This window comes from Notolepis coatsorum (assembly GCF_963971535.1).
Source record: "Notolepis coatsorum genome assembly, chromosome: 7".
In the NCBI taxonomy this organism is placed as follows: Eukaryota; Metazoa; Chordata; class Actinopteri; order Aulopiformes; family Paralepididae; genus Notolepis; species Notolepis coatsorum.
This window is the reverse complement of record NC_140171.1, coordinates 93,873,281-93,896,804: the sequence shown is the minus strand read 5'-3', so window position 1 is coordinate 93,896,804 and position 23,524 is coordinate 93,873,281. Positions and strand designations below refer to the sequence as shown.

General features: G+C 45.0%; 1 protein-coding gene across 3 annotated transcripts in view; it reads left to right on the top strand.

Annotated features, from left to right (window-relative positions):
* Positions 1 to 309: 309 nt before the first annotated feature.
* ftr84 (finTRIM family, member 84) overlaps positions 310 to 23,524 on the top strand; it is a 68,690-nt gene continuing 45,475 nt past the window's right edge. For 2 of the 3 annotated variants that reach the window (XM_084318856.1, XM_084318855.1), the window contains exons 1-3: positions 310 to 1,150; positions 1,622 to 1,783; positions 2,792 to 3,025. In XM_084318856.1, the coding sequence (XP_084174982.1) occupies positions 563 to 1,150; positions 1,622 to 1,783; positions 2,792 to 3,025 (984 nt within the window). In that variant the 5' untranslated portion in view covers positions 310 to 562. The remainder of the gene's footprint in view (positions 1,151 to 1,621; positions 1,784 to 2,791; positions 3,026 to 23,524) is intronic. The other variant, XM_084318857.1, reaches the window with a different exon arrangement.

The following is a 23,524-nucleotide window of genomic DNA, read 5'->3' as shown; positions in this document are numbered from 1 at the left end:
TCTGTACAACCTTACAACCAAAAGGTAGGTTCATAGGAAGGGGGGGGGGGGGGGAGCTAAATAACAATCACATACGGGTATAATCAAATCAAAATAGCAGCAGAACATCTTTCAGAATGTGAGGTGACCTGAGCGGTATTTATTCCTGCATGGCAAGCAGATTCCTTCATGGTTACAGGTGAGTTTCATGCAGGTACTGAAAACATTGTGTTCTGTGGGAAGGCAGTTCCTCTTTATTTACCCTAAAAACAAAACTTTACCTTTAAATACTAGCAGAGAGGGACTGCCTGGGGTTTTGCTTTATTTGCATCTATAGGATAGCTGACACAATTCTAATCTGAGCCTCCTTAAAGTCTACTTTATTTGGACCTACATTATATAGGATATATCGTGTTATACCATGGTGGATAACACAAGTGTTTAGTTCTTGTCGGAATGTTGGACTGCCTTTTCTGGAAGCACAATACTATTGAGCAATAGTAACTTATCAGAGACATCAGAGGAATCACCTCAACAATAAAGAATCATCACCGCGTTCCTCCCACATCGGTTTGGAGGAGCGATGGCCGAGTCCAGCTTCCCCCTGCCTCCAGACTCAGAGTATTGCCTACTGTGTGCAGACTTGCTGCGAGACGCAGTGACCATCCCCTGCGGAGATACCTACTGCCTGGAGTGCATCAAGATCTACTGGGACCAGTATGACCACATCGGGGTCTACACCTGCCCCCAGTGTCGCGCCACCTTCACCCCACGGCCAGTGCTGAAACGCAACTTGCCCAGCGTTAACGTTAGCCACCGGGAGCAGGAGCGTCGGCATCTGCCGGAGCTCACGCCGTTCCCGTACCTCCACCGAGACTCGCTGTGCGACTTCTGCGTGGGCCGTCGCCAAAAGGCCGTCAAGTCCTGCCTCATGTGCCTCGCCTACTATTGCGAGACGCACGTCAAGCCCCACTACGAGTCGGCCACCTTCAAGAGGCACAAGCTGGTGGACGAGATGGGCCACCTGGACCGGAAGATCTGCCCGCAGCACGAGAAGGGCCTTGAGCTGTTCTGTCGCTCCGACCAGATGTGCATCTGCGTGCTGTGCACCGTCCGAGAACACCGGGGCCACAACATCATCTCAGCAGAGGAAGAACGCATTGAGAAGCATGTGAGTCCATTATTTCGCCTATACTGAGTGTCAAGCCAGCTTGACTATAATACCTTCCTTTATTTAGACAATGTACATTCTCTTTAGGCTGGATGTTCCCTTTGACAGGAAATCATTTATGACAAAAGGTCTGTTTAATGAGTATATATCATACTGTCTGTCTGACATATCTGAGTTATCCTTATCATTTGGCCTCTCCACACGTTGATGAATCCAGGGGTAACTGTTGTAGGTTTTCTCTTACGAACTTCCAATGAGGTTATTTAAGAGAAAACTTACGACAATGTTGGTGAATGAGGTCCATTGTTTCGTTGAAGAGTACGGAGCTCATCATACATTATAACTCTAGTCGTTGAGAACAAAGAGGAATTGTGTTGACTGACTGCTGTGTTCTCCCGTCTTCAAAAGGTTCTGGTGGTGACCCAGTCTGAGGTGTTGTGTTGACTGACTGCTGTGTTCTCCCGTCTTCAGAAGGTTCTGGTGGTGACACAGTCTGAGGTGTTGTGTTGGCTGACTTCTGTGTTCTCCTGTCTTCAGAAGGTTCTGGTGGTGACCCAGTCTGAGGTGCAGCACATCATCCAGGAGAGGATGAAGGAGCTTCAGGAACTCAGACATAATGTTGACGTTCTCAAGGTAAGACCTCATATGTTCGAGACCTATTCATACGGCATACCGTATAATCAGCATAATTAATTAATAATAAGAACTTTACATATATATACAAATGATTACAATGTTATCTCATAGCATATCTACGAGTTTCTGAATCTGTGGACATTTTAAAAATAAATCTTAAGACACACCTTTTTAGCATTGTTTTTTTATTTGTTTTTAATGTTATTATTATTATTGTTATTATTATGTGTTTGTTTCTTGCCTTTTAAATTATTTGTATTATTCTTTGCAATTCTTTTCTGGGAAGCACAACTGAGTTGCCACTTACTGTATGAAAAGTGCTATACAAATAAAGTTTGACTGATTGATTGATTGATTGATTGATTGATTGATTGATTGATTGATTGATTGATTGATTGATTGATTGATTGATTGATATAAACATGCACATCTTACACATTATCCTGCAGTAAAATGTAAAAACAAATCATAGCGTAAAAATACATCGTAAAGAATATAAAAGTAATGTATTATTTACAATATAACACTTCACATGAACCAGACAAGCTATGTCAGGCCATCTACTGGCACCTAAACCCAGGTCAAATCTACAAAAATCTTCTGTGACTTACAGAGCTATCATGGAATGGAACTCATTGTCAAGCTACTTCGCTGAAATAGAATCCAAAACTACTTTCAAGAAAGAAATGTAATACCACAAGCATGCACTGAAGCCTTATGGCATAGCGGTGAAAACCAATTGACCGGTTGTTAATTGTATTTATGTTGATGAGTGCTGCTCAGGAAGCACTATTTATTTAAAATTGTATACTTTATACTGATACGTATCTTGTACACTGTCATCCTTAACTGAGGATGAGATTGTTAATGATGTTGTTAATGATGTAATGTCTTGAATATTGTTGTATTGTTTTAAGTGTCGGACCCCAGGAAGAGTAGCTTTTGTCAAGTGCAAAAGCTAATGGGGATCCTAAATAAACATAAACCTGAGTGTCCACCCCTCAGAGCAACGCCCATCGTGCGCAGACCGAGAGCGACAAGACCTTCCACGAGATGCTCCAGGCGGTGGAGCGCTGGCACGCCGAGATCCACCAGCTGATCCAGGCCAACCTGCAGGCGGCCATGTCGCAGGCCGAGGGCTACGTGGAGCGTCTGGAGCAGGAGGTCATGGAGCTGCAGAGGAGGGAAGCGGAGCTGAGGCAGATCCTCGAGACCGAGGACAACATCCACTTCCTGCAGGTGCCTTGTGATAGACCTGTTCGCTGTATATTAATATGTCAGACTCAGTGGGCACGCATCACTGGAGCAGAGAGGAACGTAATCCTGGTCAGAACAACAGGGCAGACTACAATATATTTGCATTTGTTAGCCATGCTAGCGATCTAAACAATCAATCCATGCCAATAAAGCTAGATATGTAAAAGGTGAAAGACTCACACTCACAGCCATGCTGATTTGGCTATGACATCCAGCCATTTGAAACTACTTTTAGTCAGGGGAGTGCCATGGTTTCTCCATAGAGCCCTGTTGTACTTCTTTTAGCGCAGCAGCTCTCGCAGGTAGGAGGTAACTTAGTCACGTGACTCAGTTGGTATTGCTGATTGGCTCGAACACGTTATGTTTGTATACAGCGACCTTACCTAGCTATACTCCACCAAAATCACATTTCCCTCTGTAAGAGCACATCAACTTTTTGAAAGAAGAGAAACGTATGAAAACGTATACGCAAATGCACAATGTGCTTGAATTTATTTTATTAAGTCAAATATATGTGAAATTGTAGAGTATGAGGTATAGGCCTACTCACCTGTCAACCTGTTACTATTGCCCCCCCCCCCCCCCCCCCCCCCCCCCCCCCAAGACCGCCGGATCCCCCAGGACCAACACCCCACCCCCACCCCCACCCCCACTCCACCACTACATTGAGCTTTTGACCACCTCGGCTGCCGCAGTCCACAAATCAATGTTGTGTTATGGTTTGTAACCGACCTCAAACGCAACGGCACAGACAGGAAGTTCAGAGTTAGCCAAATGCTAGGGCGTATTTATTTACAGAGTCAAAAGATGGAATAGGTACAGTAATCAAACAAACAGGGAGACTGCCTCCGGCAGAGTCATCAGCCGCTCTGCAGAATCCTCCTGGCGACAGTGGTGGGAATCTGGCATATGATGTTGTAGCGGCTCTGCAGATACTCCCAGCTCTTCCTCGAGGTGGGAAACGGAGAAAGAGACAGGTATCAGTGTTCTCCCCAACACACAATTAGCAGAGTCAGTGCAAACAAAAGATGTCTTCAGTGCTTCTTCTATAACACACAATCCGGCTGAGTCCAGTGCAAACAAAAATATATCTTCAGTGCTTCTTCAATAACACACAATCAGAATTATCCAGAGCAAACAAAATGATCTCTTCAGTGTTTCTTCAATAACACACAATCAGAACTTATCCAGAGCAAACAAAAGGATATCTTCTGTGTCTCTTCAATAACACACAATCCAAATTATCCAGAGGGGTTTGATTCCACTCACCCAAGTGCAACGCGTAACGGGTAACAAGGCGCAGCTCCAAACAGTTCTCCACAGAAAGGTCCTGGAGAGAATATAGACCAGGAAACAGCAACGGGAAAAAAACAGGCAAAGCAGTTGTATTCCAGAACGACCCGACAACGATAGCAAGAAGGTCTGTGTATATAAAGCCTTCAGGGGCGCTAATTACAAACTGTGACAGCTGCGTGATGAGATCGATACTTGCTCCAAAAGCGTGTGGCGGGGAATGCACCAATCAACACGGCACCTTAAAGGAACGGAGCGTGTGGCGGGGAATGCATCAATCAACATAGTACCTTAAAGGAACGGAGCGTGTGGCGGGGAACGGACCAAACCTCACAGTACCCCCCCCTCCACGGGAGCCACCCGGCGACCAGCCCAACCCGGCTCGCCCGGATGGGCACGATGGAAGTCGGTGATCAGGCCGGGATCCACGATGAGCTGGCGGGAGACCCAGCTCCGTTCCTCCGGGCCGTACCCCTCCCAGTCCACCAGGTACTGGAACCCCCGACCCCGCCGTCGAACGCCCATCAACCGGCGGACCTGCCACTGGGGGTGACCGTCCACCATCTCGGGAGGAGGTGGTTCCGGAGCAGGAGGCATCAGGGGACTGAGAGAGACAGGCTTAACCCGGGACACGTGGAAAACGGGGTGAATGTGCATGGACGCAGGAAGCTTAAGACTCACCGCCGCCGGACTGAGTACCTTCAGAACCTCAAAAGGGCCAACGAACCGGGGGTTAAGCTTCTTGGCCGAGGACCGAAGTGGAAGGTCCCTTGCGGAAAGCCACACCCTCTGCCCAGGGTGGTACGTCGGCGCAGGGACCCGGCGCCGGTCAGCCCCACGACTGGCGCGCTCCGATGACCGGAGCAGCGCAGTCCTGGTGATCTCCCAGACCCGACAGCACCGGTTGAGGTGGTCCTGTACGGAGGGAACTGCCACCTCCGACTCCTGTGCAGGGAAAAGAGGGGGTTGGTAGCCCAGGGATACCTCAAAGGGTGAGAGGCAGGTGGTGGAACTGACCATGGAGTTGATGGAGTACTCGACCCAGGGAAGGAAACGGCTCCAAGAAGCGGGTCTCTTGGCAGCCACACACCGAAGAGCAGACTCCACACTCTGGTTCATCCTCTCCGTTTGTCCGTTAGTCTGGGGATGATAACCAGAGGAAAGACTGACCGTTGCCCCCAATCCCTTGCAAAAAGCCCGCCATACCTGGGAAGTGAACTGGGGCCCCCGGTCCGAGACGACGTCCTGGGGAAAACCATGGAGGCGAAACACGTGGCGTGTCAGGAGGTCCGCCGTCTCGGCCCCCTTGCTGAACCGATCCACCACGGTCAGTAGGCACGTGTTCCCCTGGGAAGAAGGAAGACCCGTGACGAAGTCCAACGCCACATGGGACCAAGGACGGCTCGGAATGGGAAGCGGCTGCAATAGCCCGGAGGGTGCCTGGTGGGAGGCCTTGCTGCGGGCGCAGACTGCGCAGGCCAGTACGAAATTCCTTGACGTCGTTCCTCATGGTGGGCCACCAGAATCGACGAGCCAGGAAGGAGAACGTGCGATGAACGCCCGGGTGGCAGGCGAACCGGCTGGTATGGCCCCACTGGAGGACCCGGGACCGGACCGAGTCGGGGACGAAGAGACGATGAACCGGTACATTGCCTGGAGCGCGATGGAAGCGTAGGGCACGCCTTACCACCCCCTCGATGCCCAAGGTGACTACTCCTACCACCCTGGCCTCTGGGAGGATGGGAGTCGGGTCCTCAGTGGTTGGAGCCCCCTTGGAGTGTAACCGGGACAGGGAGTCGGCCTTTGTGTTGCGGGAACCAGGACGAAACGTCAGCGAGAAGTCGAACCGACTGAGGAAGCTGGCCCATCTTGCCTGCCGGCCATTGAGGCGCTTGGAAGCACGGATGTACGTCAGGTTCTTGTGGTCCGTCCAAATGGTAAATGGCTCCTCGGCCCCCTCTAGCCAATGACGCCACTCCTCCAAGGCAGCCACAACCGCCAGCAGCTCCCGATTGCCGATGTCATAGTTCCTCTCGGCAGGGAGGAAACGACGCGAGTAGAAGGCGCACGGATGTACCTTCTGGTCCGTTGCCGACCGCTGGGATAAGATAGCTCCTAGTCCAGTATCCGAGGCGTCCACCTCTACGATGAACTGTCTCTTGGGGTCTGGATGGAGCAAGATCGGGGCGGAAGTGAACCTCTTCTTGAGGGAGCGGAACGCAGCACACGCCGCTGGGGACCAGTCCAACGGCAGGGCGGGAGAGGTCAGCCTGGTAAGCGGTTCCGCCACTTGACTGTAGTTCCGGATGAATCTTCAGTAGAAGTTGGCGAACCCGAGGAAGCTCTGTAACTCCTTCCGAGAGGTGGGTTCCGGCCACTCCTCCACGGCCCGGATCTTGCGAGGGTCAGCTCGGGTCAAGCCTCTCTCCACGATGAAGCCCAGGTAATCGACGGAGTCGGAGTGGAATCGGCACTTCTCTGCCTTGACGAAGAGCCGATTGTGGAGGAGGCGCTCCAGCACACGGCGGACATGCTGGATGTGTTCCTCGAGGGTCTTGGAGAAAATGAGGATGTCGTCTAGGTATACTACCACAAACTCCTCCAGCATGTCACGAAGGACGTCGTTCATGAGCGCCTGGAATACCGCCGGAGCGTTGGTGAGGCCGAACGGCATTACCAGGTACTCGTAGTGGCCCCTGGGAGTCTTGAAGGCGGTCTTCCACTCATCGCCCTCTCGGATACGGACTAGATGGTAGGCACTCCGGAGGTCCAGCTTGGTAAAGACGGTAGCCTGGGTGAGAGGCTCGAAGGTGGAGTTCATGAGAGGAAGAGGGTACTTGTTCTTAATGGTGATCTCGTTGAGCTGGCGATAGTCGATGCAGGGTCGAAGGTCTCCGTCCTTCTTCCCAACAAAGAAGAAACCGGCCGCCACAGGAGAGGAGGAAGGCCGAATGAGTCCTGCTTCCAAGGACTCAGAGATATATTGATCCATCGCTGCCTTCTCAGGGACGGTCAGACTGTAGAGGCGGCTGCCGGGAAGGGGAGCCCCTGAGCGGAGGTCGATGGCATAGTCGTAAGGCCGGTGAGGCGGCAGGGCCTGAGCCCTGGACTTACTGAAAACCTCCTCAAGGTCGTGGTACTCGGGGGGTATGGTCGAGAGGTCCGGAGGCGGCTCAAAAACGGATCTCCGGGGCGAGGGACAGGACGCCGCCTGAAGACACTGGGCATGACAGGAGGAGCTCCACCCCCTGATGGTACCGGAGGACCAGGCGATGTGGGGCTCGTGCAGCGCGAGCCAGGGCCGGCCCAGGACTACTGGGACAAGAGGGGATCTGGTGATAAAAAACTGGAGTCTCTCAACGTGGTTACCAGCAATGGTGAGCAGGACAGGACAGGTGCGTTGAGTGATGTCAGCCAGGCGGTGTTGGTCCAATGCGAACACCTCCAATGGCCTCACGAGGTCCTCTAGTGGAACGTTGGCCCGGGTAGCAAACTCGAAGTCTAGGAAACTCTCGTCAGCACCCGAGTCAATGAGTGCCTCCACCGTGGCCCGTTGGTCCGCCCAGGCCAGGGTGACGCTCATCAGACGGCTAGGTGGTGCACGGCTCTGGGAACGAGAAAAACGGCTCACCAGGATCTCCCTGGGTCCCAGCGAGCCTGGTCTTTTGGCCCGGTGGGGCAGTTGGCGATACGGTGTCCATCCCGACCGCAGTAGAGGCAAAGGCCGGACCTGAACCTCGCCTCCCGTTCAGCTTGGCTAAGATGTGAACGTCCCAGCTGCATGGGTTCCTCCCCGGGCACCGAACGGGAGGGGAAGGAACCACCAGTCGTGTTGGGAGCAGGGCGGACCGCAGTACTGTCACGAGTACGGGGGGTCTGGGGAACCTCTGGACCTGTCGGGTTCTCTCACGTCTTCTCTCCTGGAGGCGTCCGTCGATGCGAATGGCGAGGCTGAATAGGTCCTCGAGGGACTCAGGTTCCTCACGGGTCGCGAGCTGGTCCCTGACAGCGTCGTTGAGCCCCCTCATGAAGGTGAGACGAAGCGCTTGATCGTTCCAACCGCTCTCCGTTGCCGCCAGTCTGAACTCCAGCACGTAGTCGGTGACCCCGCCACTGCCCTGCCAGAAGGTGCCCAACCGAGCTCCAGGGTCCTGGCCACGGGCTGGGTGGTGGAAAACCCTGCGGAGCTCAGCCACGAAGTCTGGGTAGGAAAAACAGAAATCAGCCCCCATTGCCCAGGAGGCAGTGACCCACTGGGCTGCCCGGCCTGAGAGCAAGTTAGTCATGTAAGCCACTTGGGCTCCCCTTGAAGTGAATCGGCTGGGTTGATGACGAAAAACCAACTCACATTGCATGATGAATGTGGCACAATCCTCGAAGTTACCATCGAACAACCGTGGTTCGGAGAGACGGGGCTCCCGAGGTGCGGGATCGGGAGGCGCGGGGCCTGTCAGGGCTGCGGGTGATGCTCCGGCCGAGGCTCCTGAAGTAGGTGGGGTTACAAGCAAGGTGTTAACGGCTTCACTCAGCGCTTGTAATTGGAGGAGAATATTAGTCTGCTGATTACCCTGGGCTGTCTGCTGGCTAGCCAGAGAGCCAAGGGACTCCTGAATAGGCAGGACCTGGTCTCGGAGCTCCTGTACAGCAGCCGCAGCCGCACCTAGCTGTAGGCTGTGGTCGTTGGTTAACTCAATCTGGACCGCCAACGCTGTTCTGACCCTGTCTGTGTCGGCTGAGGTCGTCATGGTCGGGTCGTAATGTTATGGTTTGTAACCGACCTCAAACGCAACGGCACAGACAGGAAGTTCAGAGTTAGCCAAATGCTAGGGCGTATTTATTTACAGAGTCAAAAGATGGAATAGGTACAGTAATCAAACAAACGGGGAGACTGCAGAGTCATCAGCCGCTCTGCAGAATCCTCCTGGCGACAGTGGTGGGAATCTGGCATATGATGTTGTAGCGGCTCTGCAGATACTCCCAGCTCTTCCTCGAGGTGGGAAACGGAGAAAGAGACAGGTATCAGAGTTCTCCCCAACACACAATTAGCAGAGTCAGTGCAAACAAAAGATGTCTTCAGTGCTTCTTCTATAACACACAATCCGGCTGAGTCCAGTGCAAACAAAAATATATCTTCAGTGCTTCTTCAATAACACACAATCAGAATTATCCAGAGCAAACAAAATGATCTCTTCAGTGTTTCTTCAATAACACACAATCAGAACTTATCCAGAGCAAACAAAAGGATATCTTCTGTGTCTCTTCAATAACACACAATCCAAATTATCCAGAGGGGTTTGATTCCACTCACCCAAGTGCAACGCGTAACGGGTAACAAGGCGCAGCTCCAAACAGTTCTCCACAGAAAGGTCCTGGAGAGAATATAGACCAGGAAACAGCGACGGGAAAAAAACAGGCAAGGCAGTTGTATTCCAGAACGACCCGACAACGATAGCAAGAAGGTCTGTGTATATAAAGCCTTCAGGGGCGCTAATTACAAACTGTGACAGCTGCGTGATGAGATCGATACTTGCTCCAAAAGCGTGTGGCGGGGAATGCACCAATTGGTTCAAACATACAACAGCCACATTCTGGAATGTAACAGTGCCTCAAAATGTTTTTGGTTTAAAAACATAGGTAATAAATATGTCATGTTCACTAATAGAAAGTTATGCAAATTTCCTTTCCGATCCAATTCCGATACCTAAGCTTTGGGTATCGGCCGATACCGATACTGATCCGATACCAGTGCATACGTTAACATTTTTTTTATTAAAAATATTTATATAAATCTTTTTTTATACAGCTACTGTTTTATATATACTGTTTTTTAGTAATAACTAGAAAGTAATGGTATTTATTCAACAACAGGTGATTGTATAGATTTGTATTAGTATCATTAATCAGAGTATGGGGCTGCAGCACTGCAGATATACCCTACTCCAATGATCCACACGGACATTATTCGTTGCTGCACTTGCTTTCAGAAGGCTCCGTTGAAGCAGAGGATCTGTTGTGATTTTTGCACAATAAATATTCAACATTCTCTTTTGAGACTCCGCCTCAGACTCTTATCATTTGGCACTAAAAGCTAAACATTGTCACCGATATGGCTGTCCGCAACATGTCATTAATTGTGTATGCGAGGTGGTTCAGTGACGACGCTAACGTGAGCTAGGTTAGCTAGCATGAGCTACCGGGAGATGGAAAGACTAACGTTACTGGTGAAAATGTGATTTACGTTGGAATACTCCTTTGCCAACTTGCTGTACTTTGCTTGCAGGTCTGCAGCCATTATTGCTGGATTATGAATAGCCCCAACTTTAGCCAAGGTAACGTTATGGCTAAACCTTTAACGTTAGTTAATGCTAGCTTTCGGTTAGCTGTTCAATGCTAATAACACAACCAAGCGAACCCATCAGAGCTCCCCGTCAACACCGCTCTGTCGGGAGGATGGCATTTAAGAAAGTACCTGCTGTTAAAATGACAAACAGCATTGACACTTTAATTCATGGTCGGTTAAACACGCGTTTGTTTTATAATGCTCACAGCAGACCGCAGTGTTGTTGATAAATTACGTGGTATCGGAGCGCAAAATTAGAGGGTATTTGCAGATACCGATACCAGCATTTTAGGCAGTATCTGCGGCATTTCCGATACTGGTATCGGTATCGGAACAACTCTATATAAAATAATATAAATAATCATTTTCTATCCATACAGAGGAGGCATACTTTAAATATAGTATAACAATAAGGCATATTTGAGTAAACTTTGAGTATCATTATGTTTCTCAAGGCTGGGGCCAGCATGTCCTCTTTTTTGGAAATCAAAATATGGTCACCCTAGTTGTATGGATGTTGGTAGAGAAGATATATAGTTTAGAAGTAATGTTGCTGCCGTGAGTGGAATCGATATGTTACAGATGCCGAGAGTCTAGCTGCTATATTAGATTTCCAGAAATGGGCCACTGGTGGGCAATCCCAGACCATATGCATATACGTGCCAGTGGTTCTTAGAGAGCATAAAGTGCACCGGGAGTCAGCCACCAGTCCCATAGCAAACAGTTACTATGTGTGAGATACGTCCTATGAATATAATTAAAATCTATTTGTTGGCGATTAGGGTTGCGGGATACTAATATAGCATTTGTCCAAACGTCGTCCCAGTCAAACTTTTATTGTGGATTTGATTGAAATTTATTTATTCCCCTTGAGATGAAACCATCTTGTTTTCAAGGGGGTCCGCAAAGACAATATACAGAGTTATTTGACAATCTTATATAACAAAACAACAAACAACAAATATCAAACAAAAAAGACAAAACAAAACAGTAACAAAAGCAACAAAACAACAGAGTAAGCAACGCCAGCCAATAAAATAAAATAATACAAAAATAAAAAGCATACAACAGTCAACAACAACAACACAACGACAAGAACATGAACTGCAACACCAGCAATGGTTAATCTATCTCTTATTATGCTATTGAGGTCCAAAGCATAAGCAGATAGTCTCACCGTGAGAGGACAACATAGTTTTAAACAATTTAAAAGATGATGTTAAACGGATGTGGACAGGTAGATTGTCGGATGGAGCTTTAAACATAAACAAAAAATTACCAGCTGATTTAAAGGTTTTTGGAACAGAAAAAAAGTGTTGAGTACAATGACGAAGTTAATAATTAGAAGTGAAAGGTACCATAATATATATTATACTGTTTAAGGTATTGAGGATAATGAGGTATATTTAGTGAGTAGAGAGCGCTGGTTTCCAGGAAGAATTCAAACTGGAGATTGGTTTCAGAGGCAATGGCTAAATTGATGAAAAGGTGATTTATTCAGCAGACAAAGCACAGGTTTCACAGCACAGCAAACGATAGGTCCCTCCATGACAACAGTCTCGACTAGACTGCGTCCCTAGCAATGGTCAGACATCGTTCTTATATCTAATCTGTTGGTCCCTATTTTCAAGATGAGCTGGTCTGAGTCACACAGCCTTTGATCAACAGGTTTTAATCAACAATGGTCTTGTGATCAGGGGTGGGTGTGTGTGTGTGTGTGTGTGTGTGTGTGTGTGTGTGTGTGTGTGTGTGTGTGTGTGTGTGTGTGTGTGTGTGTGTGTGTGTGTGTGTGTGTGTGTGTGTGTGTGTGTGTGTGTGTGTGTGTGTGTGTGTGTGTGTGTGTGTGTGTGTGTGTGTCAGTGAGTGAGTGAGTGTGTGTGTGTGGCGTCTGCATGTCTGATTAAATAATTTGCATTTGGCTCCTTCGAGGTGCGGGGATGACCAGTTTAACCTGTTGAGTGGATGTTCTGGGTGAGACAGCTGGGGGCTGTGTGTTCTCAATAAACAAATTGGTCTGGGACTGTTTGGCCTTACACATTAGTAACTAGATCATGCTATAATAATTTGCTGTTAATATCTCATAACCATCAAAAATAGACTACAATAATTAAAGTAAATCCATTTAAAAATAAACAGTTTTATTGTGGGAGAAGGGAAGTTGAGATTTTCATACATAATACAATGATGAGTGTTATATGAACAGCCAAGAACAAATCTGCATATACGATTGTAAATTGTGTTAAGCGGAACAAGGGTCGTTTTGGCTGGAATATATCAGCATAGTCCATTATGGGTAGTATGGGTTGTGAGATTAGTTTTTTTTTTACTGTAAATGTAAAACTATTTCTATTCCGGTAAAGAACACCCATGCTAAAGTTAATTTTCCTTGTGATGTTATCTATATGACATTTGAAAGATAGTTGTTGATCAAGCCATACACCAAGGTATTTGAAGTGTTCAACTCTACGCAGTGATGTACTGTCATGACAAGTAACATTGTAAGGTAGATTTTTTTGTTTTAGATTTAATATTCTGAGAAGTACCAAAGAGCATTGCATAGGTTTTTGTTTTATTGAGGATTAATTTGTTAGCTGCAAGCCAGAATTGAAGACCATTGAAGTTTGATTCTAAAATTGACTGTATTTTTGACAAGTTAGTTTGTGATGTGTAAAAAACTGTATCATCTGCGTAGAGTTGAACACTAGTACAATCAGAAAAAATTAAAGGAAGGTCATTGATGAAAATAGAAAACAAAAGTGGACCTAAAGTTGAGCCTTGCGGCACACATCGTTGCTGCACAGTTAAACTTGAGTTGTTACCTTGTATTGCAACACAATGTTTTCTGTTATGTAGGTAGGAGTTAAACCACAGTAGGGTATTACGGGAAAGACCAATAGAATACAGTTTGTCCAAGAGAAGATAGCGATCGACTAGATCAAATGCTTCGTTAAATCAATAAAGATTGCTCCTGTAATTTTGCTGTTATCAGATGCATAGTATGTCATTAGTGAGTTTTAATAAAGCAGTTGTGGAGTGATCTGAACGAAAACCAGACTGGTAAGGAGATAAAATATTGTATTTGGTGAGATAGTCGGACAGTTGTTTGTAGATACATTTTTCTAAAATCTTTGCTATAGAGCAGATTATGGAAATGGGTCTGTAATTGTTAGGATCCAATTCACTGCCGGTTTTGTGCAACAGAGTGATACGTGAGCATTTCCAAATTGAGGGTATTTCATAAGTAGATAAAGACATATTAAAAAGATCACAGAGTGGATACATCAGAATTTGTGAAGCTAGTTTGAGAAATTAGTTTTCAATGCCATCTAACCCAGGGCTTTATGTAATGGAAGATATCTTTAAAACTTTGATTCCACTCATTATCTGGTATATTTGTTTTCAGTTCCTTCTCCCATTTATTTTTAATATAGCTTAAATCTTCAATTTAGTTTTCTTGAAGTATTCTGTAGATTTGTCCAGTTGTGTTTTTGAGGTTATAGCTTTGGTGAGTCTTTATCATGCATTTCAGAAGGGGATGGAGATCTTCAAGAGTTTTAATTTGCACTTTTTCTCTCAAGTAGCTTCTTACTTGCAGGTATCGATGGAAGTGATTACTTGAACAGGCATATTTGTTAGCTATATTTTCAAAATAATCCACTCCTTCATTGTACATTTGATAAAAATGTATGAGGCCCTTAGCTTCCCATGTCTTAAAGAAACCATCAATACTGTTTGGAGAAAAATCTGTGTCCCATGCTATTTCTCTTAAGCAGATCATTTCTTGTTCCTTAATTTTATTTATTTTACATATTTTCCTCCAGATTTTAAATGTGTTATATATAGAGTAATTGTGTATTTTGATCTGTGCTTTTTTATAACTGGAGAAGATCCACGTGCTGAGTGATTCCACTCAATTCAACTCAATTGACTTCCATTTGGGACTCATCTAGTTTTTCATCCATATTAAAATCGGGTTGACCTGTGCTGCGTAATAATAATTAATTAAATTAGGTAATGTGAGTCCCCCTCCTTCTTTCTTTTGTTGCATGATTTTGAGTTTGACTCTAGGCTTCTTTTTATCCCATATACATTTTCTCAACAGCCCCTCCCAAACATTGAAACATATGTGTTATGTATAATGGCAGGTTCTGGAATAAAAATAGAAAACGTGGCAAGATGTTCATTTTAATAATATAATTTTTTTCAAATAAAGTGAGAGGTACAATTTTCCACCTATTCAGATCTTCCTTTACAGAATTCTCCAAATTTCCATAATTACACTGATGTAGATGGTCTAGGTTATTAGGTATAGTTATTCCCAGATATCTCACTTTGTTCCTGTCCCATTTAAAGTTAAACAGTTTTTTGAAGTCTTTCTCCAAGTGGCCACCTATTTCCATAGCTTCAGTTTTATTTAAATTAAGCTTATATCCAGACAGAACCCCATAGTTTGTTATTTCATCTAATAACCCTGGTAGTGAACTATATATATCTGTAAGATACACTATGATGTCATCAGCGTACAGTGCTAGTTTATGTTCATCTTCCTTTATTGTGAGACCTTTTATCCTCTTATTTTTCCTTATGCTTTCGGCTAAGGGTTCTATGCATAAAGCAAACATTTGGGGCGATAATGCGTCCCCTTGTCTTGTCCCCCTTTTTAATATAAAATATTTACTCTTACTCTTGCGTTAGGTTCTTTATATATTCCCTTAATCAATTTAATAAAAGTTTGGTGGAATCCAAAATTCTCACATACTCCAAATATGAAGGGCCATGACACCCAATCAAAGGCTTTTTCAGCATATAACGTCAATGTCAACATTTGTTGTTTTGTTTGTACTGCATAATCAATGATGTTAAGAGTACGCCGCACATTGTCACTTAAGAGACGATCTTTAACAAAACCTGTTTGGTCCAGGTTAATTATATTAGGTAGTATATGTGATTTGGCATTTCTAGTCATAGTTTTACTTTTATTTCTCAAAAATCTATATTTTTCCCATTCCTCAGGATCTTTTGTCCTGCGAAATGAGGCCCAGGCCTTATCTCTCTGCTTGAATATATGAATTAAATCAGATGTGACCCAAGGAAGATGAATGCCCTTAACCTTCATGGTTTTGAAAGGCGCATGGTTATCGATATTTTTTATAAGTTCAGAGTGTAAGACATTCCAGGCATCTTGAGGTTTCGAAATGATTTGGTACCGGTCCCAATTGACTGAAAGCAGGTCATTAATAAATTAAACAATATTCATTTTTTTGTATTGCCTAATTTGTATAAATTTGGGTGGAAGTTTGGGTAGTTTAATTTTCCAGATGCAAAATACAATGTGGTGGCCACTAAAGCAGTCTGACATGGTCCCTGATTTAGAAAACCTATTTGGATGTGAGACCAATATTCAGTCAAGTAGTGTTTGACATGTGGGAGTGACCCGAGTAGGCTCGTCAATTAGCTGAGTTAGGTTCACATTTCGAATGATGTTTTTAACATTATTACAGGATTTGTCCAACCAATTCTTATTGAAATCACCAAGTATTATAAGTTCATGTTTTTCTTTGATAGAATTTAGGTGGAAATAATGCAGTTGAATGATTCAGCGGGAGATGAAGGATGTCTATAAATGTTTCCAATGGTTAAGGACTTGTTCTTATGGAAAATTATCTCAATGAAAATGCTCTCAAAATGTAAAGGCTCAACTGTAGGCACCGTTATCTCAGAGACAAGATTGGATATTACATATATGGCAACACCACCAGCCCTTGTGCCCCTGTCAGCTCTGTATAGAGTATAGTTAGTTAATTTTATTTCATTATTGGATATATTGTTGGTAAGCCAGGTTTCTGATAGAGTAATTACATGAGGTTTGTGCAGTTCAACCCACACCCTAAGTAGGTCAATTTTATGTACAAGGCTCCTAATATTCAAATGTATGATTTTAATTCCCTTTGCGCTATCCAGATTGATATTTAGTGTTTAAATCTGTTCCATCATTAATCCAACAAAAATCACTGTTCCACAAACAAAATGTGCTATGCTTGAAAATAGAACCGATATTAATAATATATGCACAACCACATCTCAGGAGTAACATCAATTATAATGAACATGTCAGGACATAACAAGACAAGACATAACAAGACAAGACATAACAAGATAGGACAAGACAAGACGGACAGACAAGACACAGAGACAGACAATATCAAAACAACAACCAACACAGAACCACCCAGCCCATTTAACCTTAACCCCATATGCCCAAGGATTTTGGGTGAGTAGCCTAACGATAACCACAACTCCCTAGCCAAAAGATGAGAATATAGATGAGGGGGGGGAGAGAGAGAGAGAGAGAGAGAGAGAGAGAGAGAGAGAGAGAGAGAGAGAGATCGGATGGACAATAATATCAGTGCATACAGAAATACATAGGTATATATACACAAAGGTACACACACATACATATGCACATGCACATACGCACACAGAAACATTCAACATGCATATATACACATACACACACACGCAACATGCACACAACATGCATACCTACATACAAACATGCACACCTACATATGTGCATACATACCTACGTACATACAAATAATGCAAAAGACATATGAAATCTAAATGAAAGAAAAGGAAACTAACATAATAATATTAATTATTTATATATTATATATTATGATTTGATTAAACGTATATAAAAGTCTGAGACAAACCCTCTTGTGGTTGCCCTGTCACCGATAAGCCCGACAAACGGGTGTAGGTGCAACGCCTGAGTGTACGGTACACCGTGGGCCCTGAGCGCCGACCTTAGTTGAGGTAAAGGAAGAATGATTCGGCTGGTATATCATAAAACTCTTTTAGGTCCTGAAACGCTCGAAGACCGTTTTTATCATTCAAAGATCTAATGTTAAAGATGCTATAGATAAAAAAAAATCCTAAAAAGAATATCCTAAATTATACATCCATAGAGCATTTAGAAAGATGCACAATAAATAAAAAATTATTTCCCCCCCAAAAAGGTATTGATTAATGAATCATCTAAAACAATGTGGCGGGTCCAAAATGTATGTTGTTGTTTACATGTGGCATGCATGTATCCCCTCCCTACTTCTCATTTCCCCACGTGTAATGCACCCGATTGGATAAATGACATGCTGATGCTTTATGTAGTGTGACATCTAGTGGCTGAATGTTATCTATAGCACCTTTAAATATGTAATGTCACAGGAAAACAATGTTCTGAGCGATCGTTGACACCGTGGGGCGGCGTGGCTCAGGGGTAGAGCGGGTTGTTCAATGATCCAAGGGTTGGTCGTTCGAATCCCGCTCAAGCCCATGTCCATCCCACTGCCGTTGTGTCCTTGGGCAAGACACTTAACCTACTTGCCTCGTATGAATGTGTATGCATGTGAATGAATGTTGGTGGTGGTCGGAGGGGCCGTAGGCGTTGATTATTCGCCACGCTTCCGTGAGTCTGCCTCAGGGCAGCTCTGGCTGCAATTGTAGCTTACCACCACCGGTATGACTGTGTATGAACGAATAATGGACTCTGTGAAGCGCTCTGGGTCAGTGAAGAGCGCTATATAAATCCAAGTCATTATTATTCATTATTACTATACCTTATGTAGCCAATGTGTGAACAGCTGTTCAGATTACAGTTGTGTCCACTCTCTGTTGCTTCTGAAGTGTGATTTACGAGCAAAAACAAAGAGTTCCTGCAGGCCACGATGTAGCACAATATGACACACATCTCCACTTGCACTTCAGTGAACGCCTGTTTAAATTCTCATATAACGTTGATATGTTTCACAGCACTATGCTTACTGATTTTGGACAGAGCGACTGCTAAATACTCAGACTTTATCTACTTCACAGCCAAAAACTAAGCAGTTTTTTTTGGACCTCACAAAAAGCCAAAGTCCCAGACGATACTTCCCATTGGTAGAACGAACAACCACTCAATTATAATTTGATTATAATTCCATTATACTTGATTATAGCGTATTTTCTTTATTTCACCACAAAAAACTAACATTTTAATTTATTTATGTTGAAGACCATCTCACAGACGTGTAATATGCAATTTAATTTAATATATTTTCGATGACGGCAGAAAAACTTTTGACCTCCCTACTACTACCAGGTAGCGAACAGAGTTTTTCTTCTTCTCCTTCTGCTTCACAACTCTCTCTTCATAACTCAACAGCATCACCTGGTTGCGGAGGTTATACAGCACATTCCCAAACAACACTGCATAAAATACCAACTTTTGGAACACTGGATCCTTGAGAAACATGTTGGATCAGTACATCTTGAATCATAAACATTACCTGCCTAGAAATGATTGTGTATGCAGTTGCTAATGAACCTGTTCAATGAATTACACAAGAAAATAAATTGGGGGGCTCTCTGAGTTAACAGTAGGGAATGTCCACAATAATAAACATAATGGTGGATATCAATTGACCTCTCTCACTATAATAAACATAACCAATCTGGTGGATATCAATTGACCTCTCTCACTATAATAAACATAACCAATCTGGTGGATATTAATTGACCTCTCTCACTATAATAAACATAACCAATGGTGGATATCAATTGACCTCTCTCACTATAATAAACATAACCAATCTGGTGGATATCAGTTGACCTCTCTCACTATAATAAACATAACCAATCTGGTGGATATCAATTGACCTCTTTCACTATAATAAACATAACCAATCTGGTAGATATCAATTGACCTCTCACTATAATAAACATAACCAATCTGGTGGATATCAATTGACCTCTCTCACTATAATAAACATAACCAATCGTGTCGATATTAGATTTGATTAGATTCGATTAGATTAAAATGTATTGTCATTATGCAGCACAAGTACAGTACAATGAAAAGAGGCATCCAACCAGAGTGCAAATGTAACCGTAAAGTACAACAGTAATATACAATGTACAGGTGATTACACTGAATATAAAATATATTAATGAGTACTACTGAGTAATAGTGCTAATCAGATTTATGTACAGTGTTATAGTATTATTGTGTACAGTTATACAGGTATAACGAAGGTTATCCTATAACCCTAGTTACATGAGTTCTTGCTAGCGTTCTGCTCTATGGGAATTAACCTCATGACCTATATAACTTTGAAAGATTCCGATACATACACCTTACACTTGTCCGGCCACGCCCCTTTCCGCCTATGCATATAAGCGAGGGGCGTGACCGTACTTGGGCGTGACCCGAGTCTTGACCTTCATTCGGAAAACAATCAGGGGTCCTCTGTGAGTGAGAGCAGAACGCTCGCAAGAACTCATAACTAGGGTTATAGGATAACCTTTGTTCTGTATCATAGTCGGTTCCGCTCTGCGTCACTCATGCACTGTCCTCGCACACGTGCACGCGCACTGAATAAAGACCACAATGTACCTTTAATCCCAATATTTGTCTGACCACACCCCTATCAGCTCACCTACATAAGCAGGTGTGTGGTCACCTGCTCTCCTCCTTTCTCGCTTTCACCACAAGGAAGTGCCTCGGTAGATCCCCACTTGACGTGATGTAATGGTAGAGAAGAGTTGGAAAACAAGCGATACGTTGACATCATATCTTTATTTTCTCTCTCACTATATTCGAGAAAATACGGCGATATTGTCTTCGTACTGGAGTGTCTGGAAGATGATGATCATTCTAAAAATCCTCCACCGGTTTTCGTATTGGGAGTTCGCGCCGCTACATGCTTTCCAACTGCAGTCCTTGCTGTGTGCTGGTTGCGGTAAAGGCACAGCTGGACTGTAGGACGCGCCGCTGTTGTGAGAAGCGGTGGGTTCCAGGTTTGGTGAGTTATGTTTTTGCTGGCGAGCTCCACTTGTCTGTTAGTGCTATGGGGGCTAGTTGACAATGTTTATGAAAACCAGCCCCAGACTAGGGTCTTTTGTTCAGCCTCTTAGGCGACGGCGGAAGACCTTGGTCTGAATCCCATTATAATTAACTAGTGGGCCACGACCAATAACACTGTGTTTCTGGACGAGTGGTTGTTTCTCTGTCACCGTGAGGCCCCTTCTTTCATAATACAAATGAGAGTATTCCCTCACGAGGAAATATGGGCATGGATGTTTGTTAGCGGAAGATCTGTGTTCAAGTCAGCTACAGGCCAGTTGGGTATTGTGCTGGCTCCGTCGGGTGTTGGTAAAATCACCGTTGTAAAACTGTGTTAACATCTTGTTTCTCTTCTCTCTTAAACAGTGAGGAGGGTTTCAGAACGGCGGCCTGTCTGAGTGATTGTTATATCATTGTGTACAAGTTCAGGTGATAGCTGCTTAGCTTACGTGCTAGTGGTGGCCTACTGTTAGCCAGTCAGCTGTTAGCTGCGGCGCTAGCCTGTTGTGATCACTAGGCTAGGAAACGTTAGCTTGCGTGCTAGTTATGGCCTACCTAGGCTAGGCTAGGAAACGTTAGCTTGCTGCTATCGGCCGAGTGCGGCCGTTAGCTTAATGCTACACTGTTGAACGTGCTTTGATTATAACATGTTTTAAACACTCTTGACTACGACGTCATCTTTGACAGAGGATGTTCGTCGAACCTGCCCTGAGCCAGGACGGCAAGGACTGCGTCAACAAGGGGGACCGTAGCGACGGGATGGAGCGGCGACGCTGCCCAGGTCGACAACACAGAACGGCTGTGTTTACTACGGTGCCTTGTTAGAGTCTGCAGTTTCGCTTGATCTGCGCTCAAGGTAGGCAAGGTCTGACCAGACCTTGAGCACTTCTTCTTGCTTTCCCTTCTAAATGTTTTGTAAATAACGATGTTTTCCAAAACGAGTGTTGCTGCACTACATTTAGGATACAATGCGAGTTATGTGTGAATTGTCTTGTCACTGGTATTTAGCTTCTCCATGCAAATCGGGTTGTTTGTTACAGATGTGAAAATGATCTGGTTTATTGTGTTGAGAAACATCATGTGTGTTTATGTACTTACTGTGTACTCACAACTAAGGGGGTTAAACTAACCTATAAAGCTATGCTTAGTGACATATGAGTAAAGAATGGTTATTTTCTCAGCCTGTAATGACAATGAACAGTGTGTTCACATATTAACAGGTTTACCTGTTCAACTGGCCGTATTAAGGGTAAAGTAGGAGGGTTGTGTTTTTCCCCCCGGTTCCCTGGGGACTTCTTCATCCTCCTCTCAGACATGTTGTTACACTACATTGTGTCACTGTGTGGTAGGGATACGATGTAACCCTTAGCTTGATTGCTGAGGTTGTGCTAAAACTGCGTGAGAAACTTTATTTTCCTAAAAGAAAAGATTGTTTGGTCGCTTTTCGTGTGTGCTTAGCAAGGCCTGTGGCCGATACTAATCGAGAATTATGTATTCTCTCATTATGAAAAAAACGGCGTTCCTCTGTAGAGTGTTTTTGCCATTTTTTGTAGGTGATGATGGGTTGTGTGTGTCATGTGACCTACAACTGGGTTGGGCTGGCCACAGAAGCACATGTGTAAGTTTGGTACCGGGGCTCTTGGAGAACCCTCTCTATTCTGTGTTTTTTCCTTAGTAAAAATCAGATAGCAGGTTAGCACATGCGCTGTGTGAAGCTGTTAGACGCTTCATGGAGCTGACTATGACTGTGTCATACTCTCTTTTTGTCATTACATCGTATCATGGGTGTGGGGTCGTAAAGGGGTGAACTGGTAACCTCTCCTCCCCCTTTTTTCTGTTGGTCAGGGGTAAACCCACCTGTCCTTCAAGGTTCCTGTCACGTTGCGTTTCGGCACGTTACAGGGTGAGGGGGGGAGGGAGTTTCCTGGTCCCACGCCCTGGAATATTGGGCGTGTGCACCGCAGAAATTCCCCCGCCATAGAGTACGTCACCGTGCGCATCTCTGTTGGTAGGACTTCCGTGTGCTGTTCAGGTCCATATGATGGATCTGTTTAAAACGGGGGGTGGTCAGGGCTCCTCCTCACGAAGCTCCTATTCGGGCCTGTGAGTTGGGACTCTCCTTCCATGTGAGGGAGCCTCCTCAGAGTACAGTGCCTCCTCCTCAGATTGATAAGGTGAGTGGAACCTCAAGAAGGAGTCCTACTCTATTGTGTGTGTATTCGATTCAATTCGATTATTGAGTGTGTAGGGGTTCAGTGCCTCCTCCCCGGAGAGCCCTAAAACCAAACTTTTACATGGCTCAAGGTGCAATATATTCTTTTCAATCTGTACAGCTCGTGTGGGAAGTCTCTCTGGGGATTTCCGTCTCCTCTCTATGGGAGGGTGGTGGAATGTAAAAATGTAAAAAAAAATTACCCCCAGCCGTGTAGACTGGGGTACATACTGTTGGTGCTTCCTTCTTTTCTTTTAAAAAGAGTTGGAGTTAGGAAGTATCACACCCCTCTTGTCGTTCCCCTGGGCGCCTTGGGGATTCAATGACAGGTCTAAATAGCCTGTTCATTGATGTGGTTGTGTCCCGACGCACGCATAGTGCTAGCTCGGGGTGTTCTGTAATCAGGCGACTGACTGGCACGCCTTGGTTGCTTGGGGTTAAAACGGCGTTTTTATAAAGCAACTGGGATGGAGGTTTTTCCTCTTCCGACGACCTGTTTTGGTTGTCGACGGATTCTCGTTCATATCTGGGGGATGATGATGGAATGGATCTGAACATATGTAGAGGGGTCTCACGCCCTGGGGGTGGGCCACCGGGCGTGGTTCGCCCCGAACGTCTGGGTGGCGCCTTCTTTTCATGTTTAAGATCAACACGCATATCTGCCCCTTCTCCTGGAGTAGGCATGTCGGCGTGGTTAGGGCACGGGACTGGTTCTGGTCACGCTGGTCCGGATCAGTTGAACCCGTT